A 14,491-nucleotide genomic window follows, 5' to 3' on the forward strand; every position below is an offset into this window, starting at 1 on the left:
CAACGATGCATTGATGTTCATAAGAGTATGCCTGGAGATGGTGCAACTGCGGCAACGTCAGTATCTGGATCGGATCTGAAAGGTTCGTCTTCATTACCACGGTATCCTTGCAGCTACTGTGATACGTCGTTCGCATTTGCTCATGATGCACGAAGACATGAGCGGAGCAAATGCACGAAGAATCCATCTCGCATGAAGTTTCGATGTGATGAGTGTCATGAATGGTTTACTCGAATTTATAATTTGCGACGACATGCGAAAAACTGTAAAGGTGAAGTCCGTGTGCCTACTGCTGAACTACCTGCAGAAATTTCGACTCCTCGGTTTAGGTTGAAGGCTCGTGAGCGTACAAGCAAGAAAACCGATGTGCAGCAACCGATTGGTATGACGTCTGAACAGGAAAATAAACCTAAGACTGTGTTCGGCGCATTACAAGTGAACGATAATGGCTTCTACTTGGCACAGTCTGCATTTCGTGGAACATTGAAGGACTACTATTATTTAAATACGTTAGGTGAGTCGAAAGACATTTGTAATTTTCTTGATGATATCAGAGAGTACATAATCAATCAGCTTACTGATGATGTAGCAACAAACGGACCTTTGAAATATAACTTGTGGTTGGACTCTATATATGGAAAGCCATATCCGTTCGATGACAAAGTGAAGAAGTGTGCATTTAAGACATCGGCTGCAGTAATTTACAGTTCTAACGATGTGAAGCAAACTGTTAAAAACGGTATTCAGAAACTCTGTCAAGAAGAGGTGGACTATGTCTGTAAAGGTTCTGGCTGGACTCTGTCTAGTATAAACCGATTGGAGCTAAGAATTAGTCATTTCACACCGCTGCGGAACTAAATGATTATAAGATTGCTGGCTTCCGCAAATGATCCTGTAGTAGAATAGAAATTATGTAATAAATATTATGTTTGTAAAAGAACTTGTGGTGTTTAATTCCTCGAACCTGTTACTATTATGTTAAATTGATGTTATATTTAATTTTTTTTGCATCGTCCTAGATCGTACCAAGGACCTTAGTCGACCTAATCGATCAGTATATAGATTACAAATTTATTTAATGAATTTTGGAATTTTTCCCGAATTTCTAGCTAAATAATTATGGATTTTCAAGATGGCGGCCAAATGACAAGATGTCGGGTGTCACAGCAATAATAAATGATTACTGCACTCTAGCGGATAAGAATTAAACTAACATGGCGTCAGCGCACTCTCGCCGACGATACACTGATGATGGCTTCCAGCAGACGAGGACAAGATGGCGGACATGACGTCATACTACCTGACGATATATATATGCTTTGAAAAAAAAGTGGAGGGAGTCAGTATGCCCGCAGCCACCGCGGGGGAAGGATCGGCCGCCGTTTTTATTTTTTTTGCACTCGTCGGGTTTGAACCGAGGACTCCGAGCTCCGTGTCGTAAATGTTTGTTTTTTAAATATTTTATTAAAAATTTTATTATTTAATTTTTTTATAATTTTTATATTTTTTTCATTAAAATCGGATAATAAATTTAAAGATGGCGGCCGTAACGGAAATTGCAACGGTGACGTCATAATTCAAAATGGCGGATAACACAATGCCGGAATGTTCGAGAAAACGAAATGACGTCATCCAAGATGGTGGATCCAAGATGACCGTCGGGGTCAAGGTCAATGGTCAAGGTCACATCCTGATAGAGGCTTAACTGAGGCTTGAGTTAAGGATGCTTAAGCCTCTATCAGGACATTTCTAGCCGCTGGGATTTTTAAGGACTAAAACGGGAAATTTTCCCTCGAAACGGGAATTTTTCCCTCGAAAACGGGAAATTTTTTCTTAAAACGGGAAATTTTGAGTCATTTTGAGTCAATTTTGAGGAATTTTGAGGAATTTTTGCCGTCGTGACATCACAAATCCAAGATGGCGGAGTCGGCACCAAGCACCACCGCCTGAGGCCTGATCTCGGACCGTCATTCCTATACTACTTTAATGCCACCTATCATTACAATCAGCCGCGTTCTTTGGGCTATTAAATGTCTAAAATCAACCAAATCAGCAGGAGTAGATGGTATTCCCAACTTTATTATTAAAGGCTGCAAGGAGATATTAGTACCTATATTAGCTCACATTTTCAATAAAAGTCTGACTTCTGGAATCTATCCAAAATTATGGAAACAAGCTATTGTTGTCCCAGTATTAAAAAAAGGCGATAGACAATTAGTTACTAATTATAGACCGATATCACTTTTATGTGGCTTTTCTAAAGTTTTTGAAAAAATTATACATAAACATATTTCTTTTCATACATCCCATTTAATAGCGGATAGTCAACACGGTTTTGTACCTGGTAAAACTACGATCACAAATTTATTTGCGTTTGTTAATTATACGTACGGCGAAATTTTATCCCGCAAACAAGTGGATGCTATATATTTCGATTTAAGTAAAGCATTTGATACATGCAAGCACTCTCTAATTGTAGATAAATTAACTAGTTTTGGTTTGAATGCCTCCTACACTAATTGATTCTGTAACTATCTAAATGAAAGATCCTTTGCTGTTTGTATTTGTAGCACTTTATCTTCATCTTTTAATGCACCGTCTGGTGTTACTCAGGGTGGAACCTTATCACCTTACTTATTTGTAATTTTTATAAACGACATAGTTAATGTTATTCAGCATTCGAGAGCTTTGCTCTATGCGGATGATCTAAAAATATATAGTACCATTAGAACACCAAGTGATTGTTTATTGTTGCAAGAAGATATAAATAATGTAACTAAGTGGTGTCAAACTAACGGAATGAAATTAAATCTTAAGAAGATTAAAATAATATCAGTTTCTAGGAAAACATATACAGAAAATTTTAACTATGTAATAAACAACAACATGATACAGAGAACTTATTGTATGCGTGATCTAGGTATTCTGTTAGATTCAAAATTTTACTTTCATCACCATGTGGATAATTTAATTGCAAGTGCAAACAAAATAATTGGGCTTATAAAATATTTAACTTATTTGGCTAGCTCTCTTGATTCTGTAATTAGTCTTTATTTTACCTTAGTAAGATCGAGATTAGAGTATGGCTCTGTCATCTGGAACTCTATAACTACCACTGACTCAAATAGACTTGAAAATATACAAAAGAAATTGTTCAGATACATTTATAACAAACATTTAATAGATGATAATTCAGAGAATTTTAACTACGATCTAATCCTTGAAACCCTGAACACGCATACACTGCAGTTTAGAAGGAAAGTTTCTGATACTGTTTTTGTAATAAATTGTTTTATAAATGTTTACCACAGCACTGAAATATTAAACAAAATTGGTCTTCGAGTTCCTTCATTCAATCATAGAACAATGCGACCCTTTCGAACGTATCATATAAAAAATGAGCTATCAAAACGGTGTACTGATAATTGTAATGATATTTTGAAAGATTTAGACCCTTTCCAAAGGGCACAATTCTCTATGAAAGATATTTTGAATTCTTAATTTTCTTGCAGTTAAGATAACTTCTGATGTAAATAATGTTTTATTGTTATTTCATTGATAAGAATTAATTTAAATTTGACAAATTTAGCTACTTAATCTTATAAGGGTCCTTTGTCATGTGTTTATGTTTGTGTTGTCCCATTTTTATTGTTGTGTTTATCATTGTGTTTTGTGTATGTTATTGTTGTTTCTTTATGTAATATTTGTTTAGTGCCTACCTGTTAAAGGCTTTGACTGTTGGTAGGCACTCAAATAATAATAATAAATAAATAAATAAATAAATATAAACTATTGATTTGACGATGGTTTTAGAGTCTATGATCTATGAAAAGAAAAACCATATAAAAATTCATTAACGGTTAAAATAGGTTTTCTTCAAAACGTACATAAATTCACAATTTTCGTATTATAAACACCATCAAAACCGGCATATTTATTGTAACATTTATAGATATTATCTACAACTTTTGCCTGAAATAATTACTGCAACGGGTGGAAAATAAGGGATTGTACGACAAAAAAAATCTTAACTACTTTAGTAGGTATGCTATCAAATCCGTTAAAATTGTTGGTAATCCTTATAAATATTATATTAAAAAAATTTATATACGAAAAAACATTATTACGAAGGGTGGAAATAACATGGTTTCAAGGAAAATTAAATTATAACGCTTTTAGTGAGGATGATATCAAATCCATTATGATTTATTAGAAAAAACCTATAATTTTTTAGCGTACATTTTGGAATTTTCGTGAACATGTAGGATGTTATTTACCTAAATTAATATAAAAATGTTCCAGAAGTATCTAAAAGTATCCAGAACATTCCCGAAGAAATACGTACTTCGAAATCTACCTGCACCTGTGCCAACGGAATGATTTTAATATTATGTTCAAATAATTCTTGTTTTATTTCATTAGGTATTTTGCATTGATAATAACAGTTTCACTCCTACTTTTGGTACACATCGTTGCTAACTATTGCCTCGCAGAGTTTGCTCTATCGTAGAGTCAATTTAGCTCTCTCTGCCGTTTTTTTGCTTTGAATACAGCTACGAGTTCTTCCAGATGTGATGAAATATGAGTGATCTTGGTAAGTTACATGAAATCACTTAACGTTTTCGGCTTGCCTCAGATTCTGTTCTCACTGCGTGGCAAGCTTCACCACACTCTACCTCCGCGGACTACCATCGTGCGTAAAACATTTTCTTCATCCCACCTTTCAAAACTTTTACAAACAAATGGATAATGATCGGAGCAAAAAACTGCGCAGTCTTTCCGCAATTTCAACACTTGTACATATTTGACAGGCATTCTATTGACCCAGTGTCAATGTGGAAATCTCTGTGCTAATAATAAACCTGCCACTGAAGAAGGCCGTCTGATAAGTTCATAAATTAAGCAGCCAATGAACGTACGACATCTGCCCGAACTGTACAGAGAAGTTTGCAGTTCACTGATACGGCGATTTTTTTTCCCTTAAATTCAAAAAGTATTTCGTTACTATCTAAATTACGTATTGACAGTACTATTTGACTGATTGCAGTGCAAGTCCGTCTCTAGGAAAGTACTTTCTGTGTTTCCACGACTGGAAAATGCTTATATTTGAACTTTTATAGACAAAATTTTAAATTGAAATCAAAACCAACTGAGAAATCCACTCCGTTGGGTAGAGCTGAACTCAAAGCCCGAGTAAAAAAGGAATTCTTTAATATAATAAAAAAGAATTTCGCAGTTAGTTCATTGAAGGGATAAATTACGCGCGAGCTCTCAGGCATGCCAACTGTTGCTGGTCTCAGTCAGTGGTCTACATTACGGTTTTTATCCTTCATTTTTAAAGATTTCCACCTTAAATTTACGAAGAACTTGGTTATAAAATCAAATTATTCAGCTGATTCACAGATTTGTCCGTAACTTCACAGACACCAAGTTCACATACATCCAACATTAGTTCGCAAGACTAATCATGGAGTTAAAAAAAAAGTTTAAAACCTTGCTAAGTCTACGCGAGGGTAATATTTTACCAGTGCATGATTTTCCCCTATTTTTAAAACGGGAGACAGTAATCGGTAGGGACACCTGTATTTCACAAAACACTGTAGCTTTTTCTAAGAGTCATAGCAAATTGTGAGGGTGCAGCAGTACGGTGACCAACTTTCTCATTGGCCCCGTCAAGACCGGGACGACACCTCTCACCGACCTCAGCCAATAACCACAGGAGAAAAGCTACAGTATTTTGTGAAATACCTTGACACGAAAGGTATTCGCGAAATACAGGTGTCCCTAGTAATCGGAAACCGAATTCCGGCTTCCAGTCTACGGAGACCCAGTCGACTGGAACTACGACGAACACGTAGTCTCTTTGAGGCGCAGTATTCGTCGAGTAGGTCCGTGAATGGATCGTAATTCCCAGCCGCGTCGCTTCGGGTGCTGCGGGTCCGTAGATGAACGGACGTGGCGCCGCGCTGCGGCGGGAACGTCAACTTGCACGACCCCGCGCCGAGGTCACGTGCCGAGGAGGAAGATCTCCGAGCCGCTGACGTCACTCTGGCCTGCTCTGACTCTGGGGTACCTTCCTCGTCCAACAGTCCTAGCTGAACTATAGTCCATGCCACGCAACTTGCATCAGACATGACGGTCACTTAGTAAAGCTTATTCACGAACACTGGCGACCACGAGTAATTGTCAACAACTACTGTTGACAGAACTACTGTTGACCACTACTTGTGGCAGAAGGAGACTCGAACTACGTTCGATGACTGTCAAATATTAGACGAACAACACCACACAGACTGTCAGAGTTTCTCAAAGTTGGCTCAGGGTGGAAACGAATCGCTAATGTTGGTGCCATTGATGAAAGCTGCACTCCACTTGTGTGGTATTCTTTCTTTTGGTCTGTCCTTCAGCAGACACTAATCTATCCTTGGACTATAAAAAACAAGCATTCAAATACGAATTAATTTAAATAATATGTGTATGTGTATGTATTTTTTGGCCCTATGTAAGACTAATATGTACTCATGTTTCTAGGGCTTTAGTAGAAAAAATGTTTATTGACTTATAAGTAATGATTTATTGCATCAAGAAACTGAACGGCTGTTTCGCGGCCCACCACAACCGAAAGTTTCATCACTCATTGACATGTCTCTGTCGTAAAGTCTGTGCCATGTCACGTGGCTCGACTTCGACAGTTCTAGAGAGTAGTAGTACCGGCGGGTACCAAGTTACCAAACTGTTCACCAGCAGGGCAACACATGATGTTTTGTTCACGAACAACGAAAACCACACGCAGTTGTCCGCAAACACTGTTGCAGAAACAACAGCTGTAGAACGACACGTGGACAATCGATACTACTTTAGAGGAGGGTTACTGTTATAACTTAAAAACATACAATTTAGAAACAAACAACTTAGAAACATAAAGATAGAATTTTTAAGTTATGCCGGTTCTAAGTTGTGAGTTTCTAAGTTGTTGGTTCGGCGTTGTGTGTTTATGCGTTATGTGTTTAAAAGTTATGACAGTTATAAATTATGTGTATCTACGTTGTTATAGTTATATATATTTTATACGTTACGACGTTTCTAAATTGTGTGGTGGTTTGGAGTTGTGTGTCACAATGTTATGTGTTTCTAAGTAATGAATGTTCTAAATTGTGTGTTTATTAGTTGTTTGTGAATACAAGTTATGGTTTTTATTTAAGTTATGTGGTTCAGCGTTGTGTGTTTCTAAGTTATTTTTTCTAAGTTACGCAGTCTCTAAGTACTGTGTTTCTGCATTATGTGTTTCCAAGATATGTATTTCTAATTTATGATCGTTCTAACTTATGACAGTTCTAAACTATGTGGCTGTTTTCGAGAATTCTAAGTTGTGACTGTTCTGAGCTGTGCGTTTCGAAGTTATGTGTGTATCCCCTTCAGAAGACTGACAGATGTGATGCAAGCTAGGTGGCACGGACTGTATTGCAGCAACCAGGGCCGCAACTAGAGTCTCTGGCACCCGGGGCATGAATGGATTTATGCGGCCCCCCCCCCCCTCTTTTTTTTACACGGGGGGGTCCGGGGGCCCTCCCACGGAAAAATGGTGCTATTTAAGCATTTTCCATACCTACATGTAACAGTTTCTGTGCTACTGTACTTTCCATGCATGAACCCACTATGTCCATAAAGTAGTCCGTATAATCACTAGACTTGTTCATTAAATATGTTGAGACGTTATATTGTAAATCAGATTAGACATTCCTGGCATGCAAGTTAAAAAACTTTTTACCAGTTACCAGTTGTAGTAGGAATTACAATGCAAGCGATTTCGGCGCCCCCACAGCTTTGCGCCCGGGGCGTATGCTCCCCCCTAGTTGCGGCCCTGGCAGCAACAGGCCCTCACGTTAGGCCCCGCGACAGGCGGCGAGCGACGCGACGTAAGCCTGGCGGCGACTCACAGCGCCGACTGTTCACCCGACCTCGTCGGACGCGAGGACTCTGTTCAACGATGCTCTCGGCGACCCAAACACGTCATTTTGGTTTCCACAGATTTCATTACATAACATATATTTTTCATCGTATAGAATTAAAAAAAAGAATGAAGCAGAGATCACACAGTCATAGATTATCACGTTCCATAACATACTGTCTGTTTACAGTATTATCACAGTTGTGGTCTTTCCCAAAACAGAATTTAATACTGAATACTGTACGGCTTTCAGAATGCCATAACAGCTAAAGTAAAATGAATTGAAACCAACCCAATAACCTTACGTGTTGGAAACACACAATACTTTGAATACTGATGGTGAAGGTTTGTATTGCTAACCAATGACTTCAACTTTAGAAAAGACACCCATTCCATGAGTCAATACCTCCATGGCAAAACAAGTGTAGATTTTACCCCACTCTTGGCCAGTATCATTATTCTGCTCTTTGATTCGCGATTCATTGATCTTAGCCCAAGAATGATCTAACGATCATTCTTATAAAAGTTGCGCTAACACGTAATGGGACTACACGTTAACGACTATATTTCACGCTAGAAGAGGCTATAACGATAGAAAGAGTATAATTTTTTTGATACGTATCTGAAATTTTATGATTAACACTCTTAATATTTACGTCTGATTAAATTACGCCGGCATTGACTGCTCGCGCAGACAAAGCTATAAACAACCCCGAGAAGTGGACTCACATCGAAGTTACAAAAATGGTCTCCGTTCAGCGCTCGAAACACAACGGCGCAACAGAAAATGTGGTCGAACGAGGATGAAAAACCAGCTTCATGTCTCGGGACCACGCCTGCAACTGGCATTCAGAACTACACCGTGTGCCGAGTGCATGTTCGCGAGGGAAGTGCGGCCCGAGACAGAAAGACGAGGAATGGAAGTGTCTGCGCACCACTCACCATAGTCACAGGGCTGATTGACCCGAAGCTCCTGATGTACAGCTCACACGTCACGGATGTCGGCTTGTCTGCAACAACATACGAGCGCCCGCTTGACAATCCACACAAGCTTCTCTCGTGTCACACCAACTATTCCACAGATATAGAATGTTAAAAATTCTCATTTTAAATTTATTTTAATCACTGGTTACAAATTACCATGGATAGAGACCTGTAAAATTGGCGGATTCATTTCGCGATAGGATAGAGTCCAAATACTTTTGACATTATTTTGCTTCAGTGACTGGGCCACTGTTTATCTGAAGGACTCTAGGCCAATGAAAAATCTTTAACAGAAGAATTAGCGAATCACGATCATTCCAGTCAACAGGTGTTACGAGTCGGTAACCAATCAGCAGATGTAATTTGCACGAGGGCATAGAGGATCATGGAGTCTATCCTTTAGGGATTTGAAATCGCGAAATTTACAGGTCTCTAACCATGGATTTTTTATAGTAAATTTACGGATATGTTTAAAGTCATGTACTTAACCCGAAAAGATTTCCAGGCCATCTGTGAGTTATAACATTGTAAGGTTGTCTGGGTTTATTTCAGGCACATGTCTACAGCCAGCACACCAACCATATAGCCTATAAGTGCGGAAGCAAACGCGTCCAGAATGGCCCGGCCAAACAGGGCAATGACTTCTCTAGCAGACGGCTGCCAGTTACAAAGGAAAAATCACTAGCACGGGCATACCTTATTGCAGTCTAACGAGTGATCACATTATTTCGCGAAAAATACATTCCCTGAAGTTATACCTCCCATCTGATTCTAATTAATTTTGCTATTATGAGATTGTAAGATGCTGGTAGTTGGCACTGTAGTGAATTATTTGTTAATAAACTTTATCGTCTACCTTCTCCTAATAGTTTAATGCATGACTTGCTCAAAATGTTGTTTTTTACAGGTATTTTTAACAAGCACTGCGATTATTAATAAATCATCATCGATCTTCTGCAATAACAGAACAATTAAATGTAAACTACCGTATCCGATACAACAGACGTTTCGGAAAGCTTGTGTTTTTTAAAATATCGGAATTAGCTTGTTTTGTATGGTCGAATATTGCTGTTTGTGACAGTGTGATATTAGGAAATTATAAAACTCGGAGAGGTGGCATTATTTTAGTCTAAATATGCGTTGCAACCTTCTAATCCAAACAAATAATTTACATGTACAGGATAATATGTATATTACTTGAAAAATAACATTGCAGTGAATGACTATTTACATTATTAGGAAAACCAATATTAGGTTTTACATTTATTTTCGGTTTGACTCCTTGTTCTGGCATTACATGAAAACTTCTGAACTATTTTTTATGAAAATCCAATTGTTGTAAAGGTCTTTCTCAAACGTAAACTCTTGGGTATAGGGTAAGTACTTTATTTCACCCATAAAGGAATAAAAAGAGGGTATATAAGGTTTTACAATAATTAATCGAAATTGCAAAGCTAGAAAGAAATAGTTAAAATATTGGATACCAATATTAAATATAAAAAATTACAACATTATCTGAATTTTCATCCATAATGGGTGTGAATAAGGTAAATTAAGTTATAAGAATTAAAAATTATTAACTATGAATCTACCAAAGCGGGAGGTAAGATACTGATCTTGAACAACATTAATACAATGTTACATACTGTGTTTGACCAAGTTTTCTAAAATTGATCGCTAAGGGGGTGAAAAGAGGTCAAGTTTAGATTTATAATAAAGTTATGTTTTCAAAGTTAATAAATTAGGAGTCAGGATATGAAAATATTATTGCATACAACCTACACTACACAATTTTTTATCAATGTTAAATTTATACTTCTAAGAGGCTGAAATTGGGGTAAATATGATTTTAAAAAATGTCTTAAAAATTAAGCACGCATAAGGAAATATATTAGATATAAATTGCATCATACAAATAAATACTATCAAAAATATTTAAAATAATTTTTTAAAATTACGCTTGTATGGATATAAAAATGGTTTGGTTTTATACTTTGAAATTATCTCCAAAGCTAATCAACCACAGCTTAAGACAAACAGTATGAATAATATAGCCTACATTAAAATTGAGACTTCTTATTTTTACCATTTCGTGAGAATGTGAAAGAATTAAGTTTGGTACGCAGAAAAAAAATTGTCTAGAGTGGTAGTTAATGAAATATGCACTAATAACGTGCATACAAAATAACCTATGGCTTTATTTTTTAAACTTGATCGTCAAGGGGATGGAAAGAGGGAATTAGGTATTATAAAAATCATATCTCCGAAGCTAACCAAGCAAGATTTGAGATATTAGGTATTTGTAGTAAGCACAGATACAAAAGGACATAAATTAAAAAAAAATGTTTTAAAAAGGAAGATTGAGTAATTTTAATACAGTTTACTTAAGTGTAAGTATTAAATTTGGACATGAATAACACACGAATTCGGCCCATCCTAAACTATGTTTGCAATTTTTTAAATTTACATTTTCTAGCAAGTTGGCGTAAGTGATAGTTTGATTTTATAAAAGCTAAAAATAAATCGAAACATACTTATAAGCTCGGTGTCATATGAAAGTTAATATTTTCACCTTTGTGGAATTACTTTGCTCAAAGAGTTACGATACCTTTCTAGCATTTGATTTTCTGTGACAAATATTTTCAGCAGATATTCACTAAGTGCAATATAATGGTTGTAAACTGCACGAAAGTTTTCGTAATTACTATCCCTTGCGCGAAGTTTTACACCCATTATAATTATTACCCTAAGTAAATATCCTTTGAAAATTTACGTGACAAAACCACAAATCCAAGAGAGGTAACATGTTAAATTACTGAAAAATTCCTTAACTAATACTAAAGACTATAAAATAATAAAACATGGCGTGTGGGCCTTAAGGAAGATATTTTATATTTTTCATTGTTAATCAAAATTTTAAAATTAGTTATTATCAATTATAAAGTTGTATTATAAATTTGTCAGTATAACCTTTTTTAAGTGTCTTACATAGAACTTTTCAAATAGTTAGTTGGCATGTAACAGTGTAAAACAAATAAATAAAATAATACGAGAACAGTTCATCTTATTACGGCAACCAATATCTCCCATTTCACTACTTTTAATATATATTTTTTTATGTTCATAATATAGACATTCATTATTAACATTCATAATAAACGCTTCTATTTTGATTTTTATTTAGTTTATTTTAATTTAGATTTATATTTTCTTAAATAAAGGATCAGTGAAAAGGACCAAATTCGCTTCAATAAATCCTAAAAAAATTTACGAAAACAACTTACAGTACTCAATTTCTTTTTGTTTCTCGTCAAGCCAAACTCTTGACGTCTTGGAGATACGACGTTGTTTCTCCAAAGACAAGCCATGCGAGATGTAAAAATAAATCTTCCTTATCCGTTTAGAGGAGAAGAACCATTGATTTTTGATTTGATTTAGTTTGTTGTCGCTTTTGTTTTTTTTGCCGACGGCCTACTTCCCTGCGAGAGAACAGAGGGTGGTTTTGGAACCCGCCCTCTTGGGCACGCGCGTGCTCTGCTGCTCCGGGACGTGGCTACGAGCCGCTGTGTCGGTCACGGGTGGGAGACCCCTGCGAGGTTAGACTCGGGGTCGCTGTGCTCGCTCGTGGTGCGGGGAAAAATAAAACAGTGGCTAATTAACCTCCACGTACGGCGTAGGGAGCCACCCCACAACCGTATCTGCTTTGGGTGGCAGGAGAATTGGAAAAAAGGGGGGATGGGGGACGAAAGCGAAAAGGCGGAAAGGGAAGGTATCCTATATTGGTAGAGACCGGAAAAATTCGCAGATTCATTTCGCGATAGTCTGAAATTCATACACATATGTATACATTTAAGCTGCTTTTGCTATTGGCTCACTGTTCGTCTGGGCGACTCTGGGCCAATGAGAAACCCTCAACCAAAGAAGTAACGAATCACGGGCAAACCAGTTGAGACGACTCACAAGTCAGCAGCCAACTAACTGGCGTTATTTGCCCGAGTATACAGAGGACTGTGTAGACTATCCTGAAGGTCATCGAAACCGCGAAATTTTCACGTCCCTATATATTGGTGGCAACGGCACTCGAAAAAAAAAAATGCGTTATTACCATCAGTGAAACACTTAACAGCAAAACTTCAGTCTTCGCCGTTTTTTTTATGACCACCCTATCGATGGACCTCACTGTTAATGAAATCCATCGCGGAATCGGCGGGAATTACTAATAAATAGGCAAAAATTCTGAAACTGAAATTGTCGATTGTATTTTACTGGTTTCGTTTCACTAAAGCTTTTTATGATTATTTTCTGTCATATTTTGAGGAGTCTCAAATATTTCAAATCTAGTGTTGAGTTTTTTTTCTCTCCTAGTTCTTCTTAGAAATGGGGCGATGTTCCTATTGTGATAGAACATAAAAAATAACTTAAGAATAAGTAGACTTACGGCGATAAAACTTTTAACCACTCGATGTACCTATTGGGTACTCACAAATTTGAATCATGCTCGCTGGCTCGATTTCATCGACAACATCTATGACGCGTTATTTGTCATTCAAGTTTTGTCAACTTTGGTGCTGGAAAATTACCAGTCACCTGTGTATAGGTTTCATGTAACCTTTTGGGAACGAAAATGCAATGGTCGTAACATGAATGAAACACTTTTAAAATAATACGACATACTGAATACAGCAATTCCAACGGGGAAGAGAAAATGCGTACTGGCAAAATCATATTAACTTTACCTTGTTGAGTCAGGGTCAGTATTGTTAAAATCTGAGTACGCCGTAATTTAGTTGAATTTTTTAAATCACACTTTACACAGAATTTTTTTTTACATTTACAAATTATTCCTTTGGAAACCAGTTGCCAAGAAATAGTTTGTAGTACTACAGGAAATAAATTGTAACTTTGTACAAAACATGGCTATGGTTATGTTTGAGTATATGAAATACGTTTTACGAGATAATACTGAGGAATTTGCACGAAAATTGGCACATAATAATTATTATCTTTTTTAATCGATGTTTCATTCAAACTACATTTTTTTTAAAAACATTGCAAAGATAATAAGATATATCTTAATTTGACTTTATTCTGTTTTATTATGCTTATTAATGTGCGCAGTTTTTAACTATTGGCGGTACTATGACAACTCTAATTAAATTCCCGGGTAAGGGGAATCCTAATCCAGTATTACTGGGAAAACTCTTTTGTAGTGATACACTTGTCTTCATGTTAATGTAGAAATGCACAAATATCTGAAATTTTACATTTACCAAAAAATTACAGTGTAGCTTGAGCCGGCGGAGCGGCAATGTAAATGCATTCGCATTCCACGGCGCTCCACACGCATTCCACGGCGCTCCACACGCATTCCACGGCGCTCCACACGCATTCCACGTGATTGGCACTCATTGGTTTCTTGAATACACTCAGTACACGTGCTGGAACAGTAATTTTCTACAGGCCGTGGCAAGTTCTCCTAACATCCTTGCTCCATATACGATACTATATTTTGTTAAATTATAGAGTATTCCAAGTTGTTTATGTAAATCTGAAACTGAT

The 14,491-nt window shown here is 36.8% G+C and overlaps 1 protein-coding gene across 1 annotated transcript in view; it reads right to left on the reverse strand.

Moving 5' to 3' along the window:
* The window catches only part of LOC134533147 (glycine receptor subunit alpha-2-like), a 118,849-nt gene that overhangs the window by 65,473 nt on the left and 38,885 nt on the right, over positions 1 to 14,491 (reverse strand). The window contains exon 4 of the mRNA XM_063370457.1: positions 8,891 to 8,958. Within this exon, the coding sequence (XP_063226527.1) occupies positions 8,891 to 8,958 (68 nt within the window). The remainder of the gene's footprint in view (positions 1 to 8,890; positions 8,959 to 14,491) is intronic.

Source organism: Bacillus rossius, chromosome 6, assembly GCF_032445375.1.
Source record: "Bacillus rossius redtenbacheri isolate Brsri chromosome 6, Brsri_v3, whole genome shotgun sequence".
NCBI lineage: Eukaryota > Metazoa > Arthropoda > Insecta > Phasmatodea > Bacillidae > Bacillus > Bacillus rossius.